This window comes from Nothoprocta perdicaria, unplaced genomic scaffold (genome assembly GCF_003342845.1).
Source record: "Nothoprocta perdicaria isolate Ctin4 unplaced genomic scaffold, notPer1 scaffold_46, whole genome shotgun sequence".
In the NCBI taxonomy this organism is placed as follows: domain Eukaryota; kingdom Metazoa; phylum Chordata; class Aves; order Tinamiformes; family Tinamidae; genus Nothoprocta; species Nothoprocta perdicaria.
The window spans coordinates 591,215-611,514 of record NW_020455710.1 but is presented as its reverse complement, the minus strand read 5'-3'; the positions used below and the strand labels follow the sequence as shown (position 1 = coordinate 611,514).

The window sequence follows — 20,300 nt, the reverse complement described above, 5'->3', positions numbered from 1 at the left end:
GCTCAGACCTTGGCGGGTGTTTTCAATACTGCTCTCTTGCTTCTGCCCAGAGCGCTGCTGCCTTCCCCCTTCTTGAGTCTTCCAAAAGCTGGGCATTAGCTGGGGTTTCAGGTCCTTCCCGGTTTCCAGCAGCAGGGAGGAAGGAAGAGAGACTGGAGCTCGGGTGGTTCCCAGTTGCAGGCTGGTTTGGGTCTGGGGAAAAGGAAAAGGGAGAAAGGGGAACAGGGCAGAGCAGGGCGCAGCGGAAGGCTCTGGTGGAAGGAGGCGGCCAGGGCAGCGGCCCGGAGCACGCGGAGCCGCATGGCACCCGTGGAGCCGCGTGGCATCACAACGGGCCGCGCTGTGATGTCGCCGGCCGGCGCGCTGCGGAACCGGGGCGGGCGCTGCCCCCAGAGCCTCCCCCGCACGACCCGGCGGCGCTCGCTGCCATGGGCAGCCTCATGGAGCAGGTAGGTGCCCCCCGGCGCTTCCCAGCCTCAGCTCCGCCAGAGCATCAGCCCAGGAGGAGAGGCAGCCCCGTTCGCCAAGGAGGGGCCCCGGCGCAGGACACAGGTCCCCTCGGTGGGGACGCAGCGCTGTCCTCTTACCCGAGCTCCTCCCGGCAGGAGAGGGCACCGCGATGCTGCCTGCGGTGCATGGGGCACCTGTGCCGGGACCGCATCCAGCTCCAACGCTCGGACACTGCCCTCGGCAACCGCTGGCTGGAGGAGCTCCTCGGAGACTGGGAATCCCCGGCGTGCTCCGAGGAACCGGCGGCGCAGGGCTGGGACAGCCGCGCGCGGGGCCGTGGGGCGCAGAAGCCCAGCGGCCGCCCCACAGAGCGATCCAAGCAGCTGGTGAGCGGGAGCCGGCTCCCCGGGGAACTCCGCACAGAGCGGTCCGTCACCGCGTCACCGGTGCTGCGCCCTGGGCACCCGGCACTGCTCCGCGGGCCCAGCGAGCGGCACCTGCTCTGCCACCCAACCACACCGTGGGGCGTCTTTTCTAGGCAGAGATCAAGCAAGCACAAACCAACCTGGAGAACCAGATCCTGATGGTGGCCTCTGACAGCCTCAAGCACAAAGCGAGGGTGATCCACCTCACGGTAAGGTCCCCGCTTCTGCGCCACACACAAGTCCACCCTGCCAGAGCCAGCCTTGCTGGCAGGGGCTATCTAAGAGCTTTTTCAAGTGACACCTCATCCAGCATATGAAGGACCTGCTAAACGGGTATGGATTTGGTGCCTCCAGGATAGAACCGCTGCTCTTCTGGCAGCTGTGTGTTATAGACACCCAAGACTCCTGTAATTAACAGCAAATGATCCAGGATTAGCCCAGAGGGCCCATTTTTGGAGAAAGCAGCTGAGAGGGACCATTGCAGGGGGAGATCTGGTGCTCCCAGCCTGTGTCTCCCTCTCCCAGAAAGTGGTAGAGCAGGCGCGAGAGGAGGTGAACCGGGGCTTCGCCGAGATCCTGCAGGAGCTCAGGCAGCTCCACAGGAACTTGCTGGGCTTCCTGGACCAAGAGGAGCACGCCGCCCTGCTCTGCCTGGGCGACTCCATCCAGGAGCGGCAGGAGAAGCTGGAGCAGCTGCGCAAGCAGGACACGTGGCTCACGGAGCTCCTCGAGGACGCCAGCGAGGAGCAGCTCGGGCAGGTGAGGCGGGCGACAGCACGTGCCGGGCACACAACCGCTTCCGGACACATCTCTCCAGACGCCACGGGGCTTTGCCAGCAGGAAGCCAAGCGGGGGAAACGTTGCTGAGGAGGGTGACGGAGCCCTGGAACAGGCTGCCCAGAGGGGTTGTGGAGTCTCCTTCTCTGGAGATCTTCCAACCCCACTTGGACACAGCCCTGTGCCACGTGCTCTAGGTGACCCTGTGTGTGCAGGGGGTTGGACTAGATGACCTCTGGAGGTCCCTTCCAACCTTAAGGATTCTGTGGTTTCCCAATATCCACGGGGCAATGTCAACAAGTAGCACACGCATCCATGCCTGGCAGGACTTGAGAATTCTCTTTTTTTCCTGCCTTCTCCTGCATTACAAAGGGGCTGCACAGTGCAGCAGCAAAGGGGGCTGCAGCCCCCTCGCTCGCCACCGCCACACACCCACCTCAGTCACTGCGAGCCAGGGCCACTTCCCGCACGGGCCAGTTTTGCCCGGAGCACAGCCACGCGTTTGCTCTCCTGACCTGCCTGCTCGCGTCTGCGGACACACACACCGACCTGCCGTGAAAGAGGCAGGAGGCTTTAGCAGAGCCCGCGAACCACCTGGGTCCTGCTTCTCGGATGGGCTCTGGAGCAAGAGGGAAAGCCACAGCTGCATCCCTCATCCCCCACCACATCCCTCCTCCCACACTGTCACTGCAGCACAGAGGTCCGGGCACAGCTGTAAACGTGTGTTGCACAACACAGGCTTTGCCCCAGGCACTCGGCGTAAAGATGAAGGTCAGTTAGTCATCAACCCCCCCACTTGCGCCCCATGCAAAGTCATCAGGCTCGACCTATTTGCAGGCAAAAAGCCTGTAGATGTTTCCAGTCCAGCTTACACCTTGTTTGGGAAACAGAGACCTTAGCTAGGGAGTCATGTCCCTCCACCTAGATCTGGCTCCGAGGCAGCTGCTGAAGGTTTATTCCAACTTTCATCCAGACAAATAACCCCTACGCACCCTATCCTCTGCAGGGGTGGAGAAACAAGCTGGTTTCTCCCAGCCCCAATATTTTTGGGGTCTTAAAGCCGTTGCCACCAGGCTGTGGGCTGCCTGACAGAGGTGAGCACCAGTACCTGGCCTTACAGTAAGGGCTACTAGCAAAAGCCTCTGTCACTCCTAGGAATTCTCCAAAGCTAAGGAGATGGCAGCCTGCAGCAAGCCCGTCCTCAGCCCCAAGTGCGAGGAGTCCTCGAGCTTCATGGGCCTCAAGCAGAGCCTCGGGGAGCTGAAGACTCAGGTGGCAGCAGTTGGTCTCTGCTTCGTCAACAAAATTGTTGGGAGAGGTGAGCGCCTTCCTCCTTTAGCTCTTGCCTGAGCAGCACATCTGTGGCAGCCGCAGGAAAAACACGACAATCTTGATGAATTCAAATGGTAGCAGCTAAAAGTGAGGAAAGCAAGAACTGTTCCAAGGATCACCCCTGTTCCCAAGCCTTGGGGAACCTTGCATGAATGTCTTGGAGATTCTGGTGCAACAAATGTTTATCTTTGCAATGCCGCAAAAATATCCCCATTTTCCAGTGTCCCAACCTTTATTTTCTCCATTTTGCCAATTCAAATGCAAAGAAATGCATGCAAAGTGGAGAGAACGGGATTTGTAAGCAGGATTTTGTTCATATCAAAGTCTCCATGATGAATTTATGCTTGTAAAACAAGAGCTTAGTGGTCAGTTTTGCTGTCCCCAGAGTCTCCCTCCAACCCAGAGGCCCTAAGCATCACTGAACTGTGCTTCCTAGCAGGATGAACAGCTCTCACCTCATCTATTCCAGGGATCACCATGCTGAACAACGAAGTTGTACCTGCAGATACAGACAGGAAGAGCCTCCTAAAATGTAGGTGCTGGCACCTTTGGGGGGTTTCTCGGCCCTGTTGTGGGTTCTGGGCCCTGCTTTCACCCTGCTTGGAGGAACCGTCCCGGGACAGGAGGCAGAGCAGGACCCAGCAGGGGCAGCAGCCCAGCAGCACAGCCAGAGCCTCTGCTCTTGGCTGGAAACCTGGAGCCCGGCTGGCTCCCTACAACCAGATTCCATGGATTGTAGGGGAACATCTGCAGTACCTGACAGGTCCTTCCCTGCCCACCCCAAACAGGATGCTGAGCCTTAGTGGGGAGTTATTTACAGGAGGAGATGTAAAAAGGAACCCTTAAAGCCTCCAGCCTTCCTGGCACGATGGCTGCAGACAGGGAGGAGCTGGGTCCCGAGCTCTGTCATCCCAAGCTCCAAGGGTAGAGGGATAGGAGGGCCCTGCTGTGCTACCAGGCACCCAGAGCTAGTGGGTTCCCCAAATGGGTGCAAAGCCTCCCAAAACACCATGGCTATTTTACCTATCACGGGCCACCACACACCTAGGGGGATTTACACCTACAGCAACAACCAGCCATGGGGTGACACACAGCGAGACTCCTTCTCCAGGCAGAAGGGCCCCAGGGGAGCGCCAGGCGGGCCAGCAGGAGGGTTGTAGATGTTACAAAACACCATAGGACCCGGGAGCAGGAGAGGGTCTAAGCGAGGCGTCCCTCTGGCGAGGCAGATTACTGCGAGCTCAACTGGGACGCGAGCACGGCCAGCGAGGAGCTGCTGCTGCTGCAGGAGACGCGCTCGGCGCTCAACGTGTGCATCCTGCTCGACGCCTTCGTCGCCTCCTGCCCGGGCTTCGGCTGCTGGCCCCAGGTGGCCTGTTCGCGGAGCCTCTGCGAGGGCCGCCACTACTGGGAGGCCGAGGTGTCCAACTCGTGGCTCTGCCTGGGCGCCACGTACAGCCGCCAGCGCCAGGCGGGCAAGAGCCACGTCTTCTACCTCATGGGCAGGAACAGCGCCTCGTGGTGCCTCGAGTGGGACTCGCTGCAGCTCTCCGCCTGGCACGACAACGTCCAGACCGCCCTCAAGGGCGGCTACTACCGCACCATCGGCGTCTTCCTCGACTACGCCGCCGGCTCCTTGACTTTCTACGGCATCACCAACACGCCCAACCTCATCTACCGCTTCCTGGCCACCTTCACGGAGCCCCTGTACCCGGCCTTCATGGTGAGCAGCGGCGGCTCCGTCACCTTGAAGCGACACCCCGAGTAGAGGCTTGTTTTCCCCGCCACCTTTTTGGGCGCTATTAAAGGTCCTGCGTGTGAGGCGGCGGGTGCGATTGCTGGGGGCTGGCGTGGCAGGGGGATGGCAGCTCATGGCCTAGGGCAACCCCTTCTCTGCAAAAGAGATGGTCTCAAAGAGCGTCACCCTCCTCCCTTTGCCCACATGCAGCATCCCCTTTGCACCAGGAGCCTCCCAGGTCCCATGCAGCCCTCGGGGCACAGCAGAGCTCTCCAGGCTGCCCCGTCACCGCAGCTGCAGGAGGAGGCAGCTGTGGGGTGACACACACACAAGGACCTGCCATTCCCCCAGGAAGGTGGTGCCTGGGTGAGAGCCCGACAAGACGCATCTCGCCAGGCTCCTCCGATGCCAGGGAGGCTGTCGGTACAGGCCCGTGCCAGCTGCCTCCTGAGCCCACGTCTCCCACCTCCATGCCAAGCAGCAGCGCTCCCTGACCAGCATCCAGCTGGTCCAATGATTCACTAGCAGGGGATTTCTCACCTGGTAGCACTAATCAGTCCCTGCTTTTAATGGTGATTAAAGAGTGAAAAGCAGTAGGATAGCACCAGTATCAGAACTGGGCTGAGACAGGTCAGTCTGGAGCAAGGAGCAAGCTGAGGAGCTGAGCTTAAATGCAGCATGGGGGCAAGGTGGGCGGCAGCCCCAGATGGGGCTGCTCAGGCTAATTAGGCCCAATTAGAGGCTCTGGGACCTTGGCTCCCTTTGTGGGGGAAGGACAGCGGGGTGATGCTATGGGATGTTCTTAGGAAACCCTCAGGATAAAGCAGTGCTTTGAGGTAGCCCTGTTGTCCTGGCCCCGAGGCCAAGCTGGTTGTTTAGAGTGGGTCAAGCCTGTCACCACCCTGGTCTCAGGGATGCGATTGTGCCACTACTGCAGTGTTTGGTCTCCCTGACTAAAAATAATATTAAAAAAAGAAAAAAGCCAAAACCCTCTTCCTCTGCCCGCCTCAGTCCATCAGACAAGTCCTTGCTAATCCCATTGCTGGAGCAGAGCCAGTCTTGGGCACAAGGCAAAGGGAGCTGCCCGGCAGCCCCAAACCGCTGTGCAGGCGGCAGCTCCCGCAGCAGCACTCGGCTCTGCTCCCCGGAGCGGCCCGCGGAGCCGCCGACATCCGTGCCCAAAGCACGAGGCGGCCGTGACCCCCTGCTCCCATGAGCCCGCTCGCTCCCTGCTCCGGCATCTGCCGGTCCTGGAGCACTTTCCTCCTCGACCGCTTTCGCTCTTGCTGGTTCTGTTTGCAGCAGCCGCAGGCAGCGTCAGCCCAGCCCCAGGGCGTCTCCGGTGGCGGCTCCTTCCTGCCCGGTCTGGCCCGCTCGCCTCCGGCTGCGGGCACCGGGTCCCTGCCAAGCTGCTGCGGGCAGCCTGGCTGGTAAAAACACGTCGGGAGGCTGGTAAAAACTGTGCCGCATGTGCAGTGGCCATCCTGGCTGCGGGAAACTGAGGCACGGCAGGGATGCCGCAGGGTTTGGATTCCCTCGTGCACGATGACAGCGTCGCATCCCCGGGGCTTCCCCCTGTCACGCGGCGCCACAAGAGCCCCGGGAGCAGGCGCTGCACGAGCGCCGCGTCGCCAGCCCCGCGGCCGCTGCCATCCAGGGCCGCCGTTGCCAGGGAGAGGTTTTAGGGATTCAGTGAATTCACCACAGCGAGACAAGCGCCCGAATTGGCTGCATTCTCCCTGCCGGCTGCAGGGGACAAAGGGGGAGCGGGCCGAGGCGGCGCCGCGCTCCGCACACAGCAGCGCTGCCGCCGGCTCCGGAGAGCCCGGGGCGGCCGCCGCGTTGCAGCGGGGACAGGCAGCGCGGGGACGGGCAGCGTGGGCACGGGCTCGCGGCGCCTCCGCTCCGCCCGGCGGCCTGCGACACGGAGCGGCCCCGTGAGTACGGCGCGGGCCCACGCGGAGCCCGGGCTCCCCCGTCCCCAAGCAGCGGCTTTGGGGGCAAAGCGTCGCGCGGGGAAATCCCGCCCCACGCAGCACGCCCGTCCGGCTGCCAGGCAGCTCTGCGTGTCTTTATGCGCGTTCAGTGGCGTGCAGCGCACGGGGATGTCCGGGTGCTGCGCTTCCCATGGCCGGGCTCAGCGACACCCAATGCGGGAGCTCGGGAGAGGCTCCAGCTCTGAACAGAGGGAAAGCAAGAAAAACCTAAAGGGGGATCACTGCATCCTGAGCAATTGATGGTGTTAAAAAAGGGGCTTTTCAGCACCAGCGCTTGCGACTGGAAGGGGAGCAGTTTTCTAGAAAGGTCTGCGACGAGCTCAGCCCTGGGCTTCATCCAGTTCTCTTTTTCTTGGCATTTGCACGCTTTTCCTTGTCCTCATGCACCGAGGACTTGGTGACCTTAGCAATTGCCAGCAAGGGGACTCCGCATGATGAAAGCGGGCGAAAGGGAAAAGCAGGGCGGGCCCTGGGCAAGGCCAATTCCTCGCCCCGGGAGGTGTGGTCCGGCCCGTACCTGGCCGCGCTTGCCGTCTTGTGAAATATAAAAGGGCAAGGCGCCCGTCGCTCCGGCAATTCGCTGCCAGGATCCGGCACGGGGAGGGAGGGAGAAATGAGAAGCGTGAAGGCACCGTCGTTGGGGCCGAGCGCGGCGCCCCGGCGGGCCCTGCTCCCTGGAGCCTCCTGGTAGCCCCGCGCGCTGCCCAGGACGCCGAGGGGCCATGTCGCGGCGGGCAGCGGTGCCGCGCGGCGCCGCCAAGGCGCAGGACCGCGGCTGGGCCTGGATGGTGCTGCTCGCCGTGGTGCTGCTGCAGGGGCTGACGCTGGGCTTCCCCTCCTGCATCGGCATCTTCTTCACCGAACTCCAGCGCGACTTCCACGCCTCCAACAGCGAGACGTCGTGGTTCCCCTCCATCATGGTGGCTGTGCTGCATGCTGGCGGTAAGCGAGGCCTCCGCACTGCCCGGAGGATCCCGGCGAGACAGTGGGGACCCTTGGCTGGGGGGACCCGTGACAAAGCCACCTGAAGCCACCGGGCCCCAACACTCAGCCCCCAGGCTCATGCCACCAACAGGCCACCCCAAAGCCAAGGATCTGGCGAGACCCGTGGCTCATGTGTGCCCTGCTCCCGTGCTGGAGAAAGGTGGCACATCCCCTTCCCCCTGCCCCACAGCAGGCACCTTCCCTGGGGTGGCCAAGGTGCCAAAGGCTTTGGCATTTCCCCCAGGGAGAGTGGGACACAAGGTGGTGGCACCAAGTATGTGCCCAGGAAGGGATGGGGGACAGAGGTGACCCAGACACAGGACATTGTGGGACAGGAGCAGGGTGGGAGCTGGGGCTCCCTCCACCATGAGGGGCACGAGGCTCCCTTTCCCCATACAAAATGTGGGGCAGGAACCCCCAAACCATCCAGCCTGGTATTTCCATGCTGAGAACAGCAGACTGCGCGGTGAGGCCCTTGGCTCATGCACGCCCTGCTCCTGTGCTGGTGAAAGGTGACACTTCAGAGCAAGGGAAAAATAAAAGTGCAGAAGGTCTGAGTCATGCTGATGTCGAGGCCACAGCAGGTTCACGCTCCCCGGTGCAGGGCTTGGCCGAGAGCCACCTGACACGGGAGCGGGAGGCTGCCCCTTCCCGGTGCCACGGCAGAGACGCAGAAAGCGGCCACAGGGCAGGCGGCCCTGGGAGGAACGGGCACAGCGGGAGGGCAGCAGCCGTGGGGCTGCAAGGGGGGAAAAGGAGCATTCCTGGTGCTGCTTCCCATGCCCATGCCCTGCTGCCGCTGCAGTGCGAGGGAGCCCAGCAGCACCCGCTCGCTCTGGGAAACAGCCCTGGATCCCCAGGCCCACGTGTAGCTCAGCCCCAACCCAGCCGGGCAGGACAAATCTGGCAGCGTCAGCAGAAAAATAGCAGCCCTCCAACTTGCTTGAAGAGCGAAAGAATTTCGAGGTTGGAACCACAGTGAAAGATAGCGCATAGCGATAAAGAAATACAAAGGTATAAACCAGACTAAGGTAGATAATTGCTAATTATACTCACTAGTAGTTTGACAAGGCACAACCAGCACAGTTACAAGCTGGCCATTGCCTGGCTCACCATTTATCCTATCCCTTTGAGGCTCTTACAGCAGTAACTTGTACTTGTTCTCCAGGAGCATAAAGAAGGAGCGACACAGTTGTAAACTAAGGAGTAAAAACAGTGGAAAATCAGAAAGGAAAGATCCCCTCCCAGGGCAAACCTGATGGGTTTTGCTGTGACTTGTGTGGTCTCTGCAGTGACCCAGGCTCTACTTGATCCAGGCTCTACTTGATTCAGGTTCCTAGGTTGCATCCATCATATTGGCATTTGAACCCTTTCCAAAACAGCTTTCTGCTACTGCACCTCTTATAGGTTCTTCTCTCTTCTCCTTTAGTCTTTTGAACTGAGAGTAACTGAAAGAAAAAAAAATAAGTTTCCAAATTTGTAAATACACAGGGAAATGACAGAAAACTCCATTTTCAGACTCATTAGTCAAGTGAGACGCTCGCGTGCAGGAGAGTCCTCACCTCAGCCCAGTGAGCTCTGAGGGAGGCAGGGAAAGGCACAGTGCAAACAGTAGCTGATAACTTATTAAGCCAAACATAGCTTATTACCCATGCAATGTGCTCCTAGGTAAAAGCCATGGGTAATTATGTTGAAATAAGGATCATTTGAGAGGCCTTGGGAGCCTATGACTGTCCTTAGTGGGGGAAATGCAAGAGTTCAAGCCCTTCGAGGCTCCTGTTTCTCGTTCCTTAGGCACACGTCACTCTCCAGCTCACGTCAGCACCAATGCGGGAGTTTTACTGACATCATTTTCACACAGCAAAGCACAAAAGCCCTAAGCAAGGGAGAAATAACATTTGAGACCGAAAAAGAAAAAAAGCAAGTCAGCAGGAACAAATAAGGAAAAACCCTTTTGATTTTTAAAACTGACCTCCTCATTTTGGAGCATTCAAGTTAGCATTTCTGGCAACGTGGGGTGGGGTAACAGCAGTACCAATCGCAAGGTCTTCAGCAGGAGGACGACTCACGCAGCCCCCAGTTTGCTGAACCTGATGATTACTTTTTCAAAGGTCAGTTGAAGTCCGAGGTGAAAATGTCCACAGCTGATCAAAACACGGCAGTTGCAATCTTAATTTTAATGGCCCTCTATTGTTTGCTGGACTCCAGGGATTTCATTTCAAACCAGACATTGTTTTAAGTCGCAAAGATACCACAGGGTATTTTCCCACACTGATTGAAGGCTGATTCTGAAGCTTCAAGCCGTGCTGAATTTGCTTTTTTTACCTTATAAGTTACAGAGAAAATCAGGTAAAATCTGGAAATCTTTGTGGATCCTCATGGGAGCAGAAAGAGCAGCTCTCTGTTCAGCTCCTCTTCTACTGGAGCAAGCAGAGAGCAGCGTGTTTCCCAACGACGTTCTGCGAGTCTGAGCTCATCTTCTACCCCCAAATAAAGACCCCTAAATATGCAATATTACCAGGTTTGCCATGTAGCATAATCACGCAGAATTCACCCTAACTCTGTGAAAATTAAAGAATTAACTGACCTTAAACATACACTTCCATCCATGTTCATATTTTTTTTTTTCCGGATGAAACAACATACTCACTTCTTAGGAAATGGCAGCACACAACAACAAAACAGGTTTCTGCTGAGGGCGGGCAGACCTGGGCTGTCCATAGGATCTCACCTGCTCCGGATTCGCGCTCGCGCCGCTGCGATGTTTGTGCCGGAGGCAGGGGTGCGGGACCGGCATGTGTGTGGGCAGCTCCCGTGTCCTCTTGGAAGTGGACGCCGTTCTCCTCGCCAGCTATGCCAGGACCGGCACGTGGGAAGAGCTGTGCTGACAGTAACAGCTGATTGTTTTCCTGGGAAGATGACTTGCAGGATCCCAGGAGGATGACTTGCTGCAAGACTCCACAAGCTGCAGCTGGTTGCCGTGGCCTGAGGCATAGATGGATTCCAACACAAGAAAATGCATCTCCATTCATTTTGACATAATCCTCCTCAGGGATATGTGTTTTTCTCCTATCCTTGATTCGTTCCAGAGATGATCTGCCTCCTCTTGCAAGGAATTTCATCTAGGTAGAGGGGAGCCAAGGGAAATTCAGACAATTTTTTGGCAGGATATTTGGAAAACAGTGAAATGAGTGTGGAAGCAGAAACAGCCCCCTGCTTACAGCCCCTTACTCAGAAGTCCATGTCCAAGCCCTAACCTTTTTCAAATAATTCCCAGAACATCGTATCAGCAGTATGCTTGAAGGCCCTTCTTCCATCCCATTTCCAAGCCTTTTACCTACACTCTATCATAAGGAAGCTTAGAGATCCTACCTAACGCCCACCAACCAAGCAGGAACTTTCCCTTCAGCTCACAAGGAGACCAATCAGTTGGGAGGATGAAGGAACAAATTTTCTCTTTCTGACTTCTCTGCAACGTTGCTGCTAGGACAACACTTGGGGTCAACAGACTAAATTGCACGAGGAGCCTTGACACTTGCAGCAGGTCTTAGAGGGCAACCTCACACACACGACATTTCCTTTCTCCACCTTTCTCAGTGCTGGCCAGTGATAGCATGGCTCACAGGGGGGTACAAGGGGTAATGGGTTTAAGTTGAAACCCAGTCAGTTCCATCTCCATATGAGGAAGAACTTCTTTCCTGTGAAGGTAACAGAGCTGAAGGTAACAGGACAGGCTGCCCAGGGAGGCTGTGGAGTCTCCTTCTCCGGAGGTCTTCAAAACCCACCTGGATGCCGCCCTGTGCCCCGTGCTCTGGGTGTCCCTGCTGGAGCAGGGTGGGTTGGACTAGATGATCTCTAGAGGTCCCTTCCAACCTCAACCATTCTGTGATTCTTTGTTTCTAACTTCTTTTCTGGTGCTCCTCTGCTGGCAGGGCCGCTGTGCAGCCTCCTGGTGAAGCGCTTCGGCTGCCGCTTCGCTGTGATGCTGGGAGGCCTGCTCAGCAGCGTGGGCATGGTGTCCAGCTCCTTCTGCACGTCCCTCAGCGAGCTGTACCTAACAGCCGGCTTCATCACCGGTGAGTATCAAGGCAGAGCAGGAAAATATGGCTGCTGCACTCGATTTGGGGGTGGTGGGATGGGGAGTTTGGAGAACGAGCAGAGCCCAGACCCAGCACTCATGTTTTTCACTCATCTGATGAGTAGGATGAATCAAACCCTGCCGCTCGGCACAGCCTCCCCCAAGTTCACTGGAAAGCACCTCTCCTGTGAGCCATGCAGAGCAATGGGATTCTAATGACAGACAGCAAAGGTGTCTGTATTTTGTAGTAGCTTCACAACCTTCTGCATTTGAGAAAACTGTTTTCAATCTTGGAATAGAGTGTGTTGGGACAACTTTCTTCGCAAGTTCCCTGCACTTATCTTTCACCACTTCCAGTCTAGAGAAACATGGAGGTATCTTTTTCTAACAAAAGAACGTATTGGTTTTGAACAGAAGTAACATATGGGAACATTTCCTCTCCAAATATTTCCTTTACATATCAGTTGCTCTGCTTTTGCTTCCCGCCCCCCCCACAGAGAAATGTGTTTCTGCAGCCAAGTGGCTCTGTAGCTGAGCCTTGTTGGACCTTGCAAGCTAAGCAGCATGCGCTGCATGGAGTTAAAAGCACCACAAAACTCCCTGAGCCTGAGGAAAGTGTCAGAAAAGCAGCACTGTTACTGCCTGCAATATATAAAAAAATACAGGGCCTCTGTATTTTTCTAATGGACAATTTCATAACTTGAGGAAAAGTAGCCTGTCCCAGACAAATGTCAGGTTGGATCAGGGTATTCAGTACACCTAGGAACATGGAGTGTTTAATTCACCTAAGACATCCTTCTTCACTTGCTGTGTAGGGCTACTGAGCATTAAACACTGGGGGTTTTAAGGAGAGGAAACACTCCTGTGGTAAAAGTTGTCATCTAGGGGTATGCTCTGACTTTGGACTCCTTTCACCTTGCAAGACACCACAAGAGCATCATGCTCTGTCTCTCATTTATTTATTTCGCTCTTTCCTTAGGCCTGGGAATGTGTTTCAGCTTCCAGGCAGGAGTGACTTCGTTGCGCTACTACTTTGTGCGGTGGCAGGCCTTGGCCAACGCCATGGCATCGACGGGCGTCTCCCTCGGCTTAACGCTGTGGCCGCTCCTTTCTCAGTATTTGCTGGATGAGATGGGCTGGAGAAACACTTTCCTCATCTTCGGAGGGATACTGTTGAACTGCTGTGTTTGTGGAGCCATCATGAGACCTGTTCAGCTTGCGTCAAAATCGTTACTGCAGCCAGTCAGGCCTGCAGAAGAGCCAGGGAGAGAAGCAGAAGAGACACAGCTGGCCAACGGAGGATCTCCCCACCCAAAGGCCCAGCCAGGCAAGAGGACCTCATGCTTCCAAACGCTGAAGAAGTACCTGGCTTTTGATGTCTTCTGCCAAAACAAAGGTTATCAAATTTACACTATTGGAATGACCTGGATGATGTTGGGTTTTGCATTACCCCACATCTACCTCGTGCCTTACGCCATCCACAGTGGGGTGGAGGAACGCATGGCAGCTCTCCTCGTCTCAGTTATTGGTTTCATCAACATTTTCATACGCCCTTTGACGGGGCTGCTCTCAGGCCTCAGTTTCTTCACAGGGAGACGGATCTACCTGTTCTGCCTGGCTGCGCTCCTCTCTGGGCTCAGCAACTTCATCTGTGTCATTTCAGCCAAGTTCAGCGTGCTCATCCTCTACTGTGTCATCCTCAGCATAGCCATTAGCGGTGTCGGGGCACTCACCTTCCAGGTGCTGATGGATGTGGTGGACATGGACAGGTTCTCAAGTGCTTTAGGTCTCTTCACTATCCTGGAGAGTATCTCTCTCCTCACTGGACCTCCTCTCACAGGTGAGAGAAGCTATTAAAGCAGGCTGGGGAAGAATAGGTTATTAAGACTCCCTAGGGACAAGCATTTGGGAGCATAAGGAAGAGGAAGGAGGGAGTTCCCAAGCCCATGCAGGCAGGTGAGTTACGCAGCGGGTGCAAGATAAAAGGCAGAGTCACAAAGGAAACCCCAACCCCTTCTCAGAGCTGAACAAGGGCCATCTCCACAGGTGCCCCAGCATCGCTGAAGCAAGGGCAAACAGTGACAATGTGACCCATTTGTTATGTGGCTTTGATAGCCATGAATGTGATGAGAGCAGCTTCTTTTTTTTCTCCCTCGCAGGAGCAGCAGGAAGACAGAGAATTACAGTGAATTACATCCTACTGTCTAAGAGCTCTTTCACTGCTTTGCTAGTTTGCATTGTTTTACCTGTGAGGTCTCAAAGAACTGCAAACATCCAGTTAAACACATTTATTGTGTTCAGATGTATTGCTGGTTCTACATTATTCAGAAGCCTTATAGTAAATGCTTCTACTCACCCTTCTTTCCGAGCCCTAGAGTTTATTCATTCTTCTCTGGCAACAGGGAGTTAATTGCTGCCTCCAATCCAATATATCACTCAAAAATCACTGGATCACTCCAAGTGACCCGTGGAAGACACAGCTGCTCCTACAATGTAGAGGCATATTTGATTGATAAGCAAGAAACACGAACCTGAGCATGAATCAATTCTGGGTTTCAGTTCTCTCCTCCAGACAATGAATTGTGCATCATTCAGCAGTAAAATATCTGTGTGTTCTAAGAATGGGATGACAATACGCACTGTATTTCATGCTATATTCCCAGGCATTAAAATGTCAGTCACTTTTCCCAAAGTGAAAAAGAAATGTTTTCTTGAATACCTGATAGTAAAGGCAGATGAGCACAACAAAACATAGTAAGAACAGCTCCATTCTTATTTAGACTCCTGAAGTCTATTAAAGAAAATCCACTATGAAAGGAAACATTGGCAATTCTTACCTAAGACTGCATGCAGAGAACAAACGTTACTCCAGTAATCCATCCATACATGCAGCCTATACAGGAAGTACCAGACGTTTTACTTGAACGTGGGCTTTCCATCTTTCAAGTTAATACTCTTTTAATACACCACTCTCCTAAATATTTTATATATTGAGACACTTAAAATCAGTTATAATACTTGCTGTGCTGTGAATTTTCCTCACCCTGATCATGCGCTGTAAAAATAAGATGAGTTTTCAGTTTAAAGACCAGAACACATCAATTTTTGAGATAGTTTTCTATTTATTTGCTCAGTGTTCTGACCTGGTGTGTAAGAAGGCCAAAATCCAGTGAATGGCAGTGTCACAAGGACTCTCTGTTGTATAAACACAATGAATCAGGAGTCTGGGAAAAAAAATACAGCTTCCTTTTCCCCCTGATTTCTCAATTTACTGAGAAACGCTTTATATGGAAGCACAAATACCACCTGAGCAGGGACTCCAAACCTGGGCTGCTCTAGAATCTACAGAAGAAAACTTAACTCATCTGCCAATGTTTATTTATGGCAGCTTGGCAAGTGATTTAGGTTTAGCACTTCTATAAATGTCATACAGTTGCCTTTAGTAAGCATCTTCTCTTTGACTAAAGTGTGATTCCTATTTCAGGTTTCCTGGTGGACATAACTAGAAATTTCCACTGTGTCTTCTATACGTCCAGTTTTTTCCTGATATCGGCTGCATTATTCATGGCATTCAGCTTCTGTGCTCTGGAAAGAAAAAACAAACTGAAAGAGGCCTCCAATGCACCTTTGGATAATTCTTCCAAATGTCAACGCAATGAAATATCAGCAGAACCACTGTCAGAAAGACAATCCCCTCCTGTAGAGGTCCGCACCACAAATATATGAAAAACAACAAAAAAAAAGATGAATCCAAACATTTATGTAGTCAGTATAAAGCTATAAAAGGCCCAACACTGACAGTGGATGAGAAAATTGCCTGCTTGCCACAATGACCATCGCCCTTCTGTCCAGCACTTCCATGCAACGGGGCTGCATCGGATGCCACGTGAGCAACCGGCTGAGGCTGCGCCCAAACCCCAGCACCAGCCCCAGGACATACAGAATCACACATTCCTAAACCAAACTGTGGGATATCGGCCATGGAACCGGTTCTGACACACAAAAGCTGTGTTGATTCACAGTGGGTTTAAGCCAGTGTTTTTTAGAGGTCACTGGAATTTCACATACATCTTCCGGTTGCTGGCACTGGCAAATACGTATTAACGGCTAAGCACAAGGTTGATTTTTTCACAAACAGGTATTATTGGTCCTAGCAATGTTAAACTTTACTGATTTTCCTAGTCTGAAAACACCATTTGGGTGCCATATGAAGATTCCTGGTTGCTTATGGGATGAGGGAAAGAAGACAAACACTTTCCATGGGAAGTGTGTTATTATTTCCTGCATTGCTAAATATTACATGAAGGTCGTGGTATGGGTTGCTGAAATCAGGCAAGTCTCTAACAAGATCAAATACTCTTCCTAACAACGTACAATGATTTTTTTCATTTCACGGACATTTACGGAGATCCAAAGCTTTGGCCGCAAGGCATAAAAAAAAAAAAAATCACAGAATCTTAGATGGATTTTGTAACTAGTGATATCTCCAATTCTCTGATTTGCCACAAAAAGGTATTCATGATTTATAGCTTCATTTCCTTCTGCAGTCACTGAGGGGGAAGAAGGCGGAGGAAGACTCTAGAACTGAGAATAATTATGTGCATCTTTACAGAGGCTCTAATTCAAAGGCATCGTAGCACTCACATTTCCCCCTTGTGTTAAGAAATACAGCTCTTTAGCCCAGGCTTTAGACTCCCAGCCTTGGCTACACTATCATTTTCATTACAGAGAAGCTGGCAGGAGCGTAATTCACCTGTCAAAAAGAAACCACTGGGGAAAAATACACCAAGAGAAGTCAGTGTATCAAAGTGTTAGCTTTCACATCCACCCATTGTCTTGATTTTAAGTGGCTTTTCTGGCTACAATCCCAAGAGCTGCACATGTAAGTACTAGCACGTGAGTTGCATCAGCTTCTAGCCTCTCTCAGGATCAGCTCCAACTGCAAAAGCGCTTTTATTTTATATCATTTTTTCATCTGACATCAGCACATATCTCACACAGCACTCGGGCAGAAGGCAGCAAATCCATCTGAAAAAAAGGCAGCATAGGAAAGGAGTGAAATGGCAGAAGCAACAGCTTTCAACTCAACCTTAGAGCTTATCTTGAAAACTGTTATGTCAAGCTCCTAGCAATAAAACCACTGTTTGCATTAGGACTGCATTTCCCAGCCAAGAGAAAGCACCGGGGAATTAAAAAAAAAAAAAAAAAAGGAAAACTGACTCCCAGGCTTTCCAAGACGATGACAGCTTCCCAGTTAGCCTTTCAAGCAGGAGGTATCAGTCCCTCAGAACTGCTCCTGTTCCCACAGCTCATAGCAATTTCTTTCACTCATGGTCTAGGATTACTGAACCAGCAACACTTCGCTTCTCCTCATCAAACATACACTCAAATACAATGACCAGTGGGAGACGGATATATCTAATCTCTAGTCACAAGTGTTTATTAATTTCTGGAAAGCTTAAATAGTCCATAACCACAAAGTAAACAGGGACAGGTACTTCTCAGCTTACTGAAACAATGAGCGCTCTACTTTCCGAGGGAAAAACTGGGGGTTTCCTCTTCTCATCAAAGCAAACCATTGAGAAGGCATCAAGTCACAAACCTGTTCCACTCTTACAAATAAAGGAGCCAGGCAGCTGAACGGCAGATTGCCATTCTCTCTGAATGCAATTCTTAAATTTTAAATTCACCCTTTTAGGTACCATTCCCATTTTCTTCCAGATACATGGGGACATAGTGGTCCAAATCTCCCTTTTGCTACAAATATCCTGGGCAAAACAGGTAAGACGGGGTCTGAGTGACAGCACATCAAAACACATCCCAGAAGAATGCAAAGTAGTCGAAAGAACAGCTGAGTACATCCCCCACACAGCAACTGTCTCATCTGCAGGGCTTTAGGCCTCGCTGGCTCGTAAGCAACGAAACAAACAGCGTGACACATTCTGCTTCCTGCACGATAAGGGAAGAAGTAAATAAGAAACCTCAGCTGCAGCTGAGCAGTTCCTCCTATGCCATGGCAACAAAAATCTCCACTTTGACTATTTTTCAGTTGGGTTACAAGAGTGCAAAATCATTTGGGAGGGAAAGTTTGGAGAGCGCTGTGTAGAACCTCTTTGTCATCTCTCAGACTCCAAGGCAGGGTCACTGGGATTTTATTTTCACAGGCAGAGAGGTTTTCTGGGAAGAAAAACAGTCAGTTTACAAGTGTGAAGTTCACTTCTTTTTTCTTTTTCCTATTTTCTTGACTAAAAAAAATAAATTCTAAGGAATTTAAAGAGATTGAAAACAGTCCTTCCCTACCTATTTGCAGCCTGAGTTCCCAGCTGCTTTGAGCAGGAGTTTTGCAATGTGGGTTTGGAGGAGCCCCGCATGCTGAGAATGCCACGGTATAAAAACTATCCTCTCTCAGACCTATGGTAAAGAAATATTAATACTCAAGTCTTATGAATCATGAGGCCCACAAGCGAAATGAAGTAATAAAAGTTCTTCTCAACAGTTCAAGGACATCCCGTTACGCAAGGTAACCGCAGCTTAATTACTGCCATCCCTGAAGCAGCTTTTTTGAACATGCTGGGTTTAATTATGGACAAAGAGCAACACCTCAGGCAGGTTAGAAGCCTCTGAGAACCAGCAGGGGGGAAAAAATGGCCATCAATAAACAAATAAATATCCTTTTTGCAGTCCCCTAGCACCCCTCCCTGCTGCCTTTGTTGAATAAAAGCATATCATTAACTTTACAAGCTGAGCATTTTCCCAACAAGCACTTTTCCTTATTGCAACCCAACATTCACAAGGAACGTTCACACGGAAATATTTCAAGACTACGATCCTCATATGTCTTAGATACCTCGCCAGTGTAATTCCTAGGGCAGTTGAATTGAAAAACATGGAAGGGCCCTGGTCAGTTTACACACTAATGTGCCTTGGGAGCGCAAAATCACTTGAGCTTGTTGTACTGTTTGAAGACTTGGCTAATAATGCATAAGGAACTGCTAGAAATTAAATCCAAAGCATGAAAATGTAGTGTATTCTAGCTAGTGTCATCAGGTGGGAGCCACTGTCGCTGGAGGAGCCTTGAGGCTGTGAATAACCCCAGCTGCATTAGCACATCGAGTGCTAAGCACGGTGGCAAATAGCAGTTGTTTGAAGCATTCAGACCATTAAACAATACAGTGAATAGTGCCCGAGTGAAGAGCCAGAATAAGCACATTGCACACTTACCTCTGCCAATCCTGCTGGCTGCCAAGCTTTTTGGATGGTCAGGACAAACTCTCTGCACAGAGGCAACGAGTGTACAGCTCCTAACGAAGCAGCACCAGCAACATGCTGTAATTCCTATGGAAAACCCCTGAGGACTGCAAACCCAAGGACCTTTATCAAACTCTCCTCCAGGAGGCAGCTCCACCACGTCAAATTCAAAGCAAAATGTTCCTTGGGTTTCTCAGCCAGCTGGGATCAAACTCAAAGCAAGGCCAATGCCATAAGGAGCAGCGTTAGCAATTTTTGGAGAGGCAACAGTGGTTTTCCTCTCCTCCTGATTACCTCTTGTTGTGCCAAACACTGTGACCTGGAGAGGGCCCTTTTCAGGAGGGCATCACCTGAAACACTTGAAATGGGCAGAGACAGGAGCCTTTCCTAAACACAGCTCCCTATGAAAACACTCCAGGGGGCAAATTTCCTCCTGTTTCTCACCACAAATACAGTATGTGTCAATATAAGCCATTCCATCCCTCAATAGTCATTTTCTTCACACCCCTCCAACATAGTCAACCCAAGTCCTTAATCCCCAGGCTTTACATTGGCTACATCCCCTATATTTGCCTTCTCTTCTCCTGCTTTCCCACATTACTCATTCACCTGCTTTGTAATGACAGATATGGCTCTAACCTATGTCAACACTTACCCATTCACAAAGGAGAGACTTGCTAATACACTAATAAACTATTCTAACAAAAATAAAGAAGGTAACACCTAACCCTTGGGTCATTTTCATTCACATCCACAAATGCACATTTCCACTGGAAACTAGTACAACTTCTGAAGCTGTTGCCACAGCACAAGCCTAGAAGTTCATACCAGGTGTCTCTGATCAACCTTTTCCTTAAAGAGGCCACAGACGGATATTTTTACTGTGTCCAGCCGCATTTTAACAGCAGCTATGGTCCCAACACACTCGTAACTGATGCCAAATATTTAGCAGATCAAACCACAATCAACTTCCTTAATGCAAAAGTCTTCTACGTTTGAGGTAATGCAAAAGATGGCACCTGCTTCCTACCAGTCCTACAGAAGAAGCTGCACTGATTTAATTGCAAACCTCTAAAGAGCCCACCTCGACTCATGACTTGTATACTTACCTGATAATGTTTACACAACATGAACAGTGTTTGAAACCATCTGCAAGTGTTTGCAATCACAGTGGTTACATTTTAGCAGCAGTAACTTGGTGTTACCTAATCGCTCTGCTTTGAGTTTAGACCAGGACATTGAACAACCGAGGTGGAGTTACCTGTTTTGTT

The 20,300-nt window shown here is 52.2% G+C and overlaps 2 protein-coding genes across 2 annotated transcripts; both read left to right on the top strand.

Moving 5' to 3' along the window:
• Window positions 1-635: 635 nt before the first annotated feature.
• On the top strand, window positions 636-4,752 carry LOC112953731 (tripartite motif-containing protein 16-like protein). Its single transcript, XM_026046835.1, has 6 exons — window positions 636-836; window positions 989-1,084; window positions 1,401-1,634; window positions 2,808-2,970; window positions 3,454-3,516; window positions 4,214-4,752. The coding sequence occupies exons 1-6, from the start codon at window positions 636-638 to the stop codon at window positions 4,750-4,752; spliced, it is 1,296 nt and encodes a 431-aa protein (XP_025902620.1).
• A 2,689-nt stretch (window positions 4,753-7,441) lies between these two features.
• Window positions 7,442-17,328, top strand: SLC16A5 (solute carrier family 16 member 5). Its single transcript, XM_026046791.1, has 4 exons — window positions 7,442-7,661; window positions 11,636-11,779; window positions 12,761-13,621; window positions 15,266-17,328. The coding sequence occupies exons 1-4, from the start codon at window positions 7,442-7,444 to the stop codon at window positions 15,505-15,507; spliced, it is 1,467 nt and encodes a 488-aa protein (XP_025902576.1). The 3' UTR covers window positions 15,508-17,328.
• Window positions 17,329-20,300: the final 2,972 nt, after the last annotated feature.

Bases quoted from the DNA above. Each gene is read 5' to 3' on its own strand.
- LOC112953731 (XM_026046835.1), top strand. From the start codon at position 636: ATGGGGCACCTGTGCCGGGACCGCATCCAGCTCCAACGCTCGGACACT. The intron at 1,085-1,400 runs GTAAGGTCCCCG...TCCCTCTCCCAG, and splicing joins CGAGGGTGATCCACCTCACG to AAAGTGGTAGAGCAGGCGCG. The intron at 3,517-4,213 runs GTAGGTGCTGGC...CTGGCGAGGCAG, and splicing joins CAGGAAGAGCCTCCTAAAAT to ATTACTGCGAGCTCAACTGG.
- SLC16A5 (XM_026046791.1), top strand. From the start codon at position 7,442: ATGTCGCGGCGGGCAGCGGTGCCGCGCGGCGCCGCCAAGGCGCAGGAC. The intron at 7,662-11,635 runs GTAAGCGAGGCC...CTCTGCTGGCAG, and splicing joins GGCTGTGCTGCATGCTGGCG to GGCCGCTGTGCAGCCTCCTG. The intron at 11,780-12,760 runs GTGAGTATCAAG...CTCTTTCCTTAG, and splicing joins AACAGCCGGCTTCATCACCG to GCCTGGGAATGTGTTTCAGC.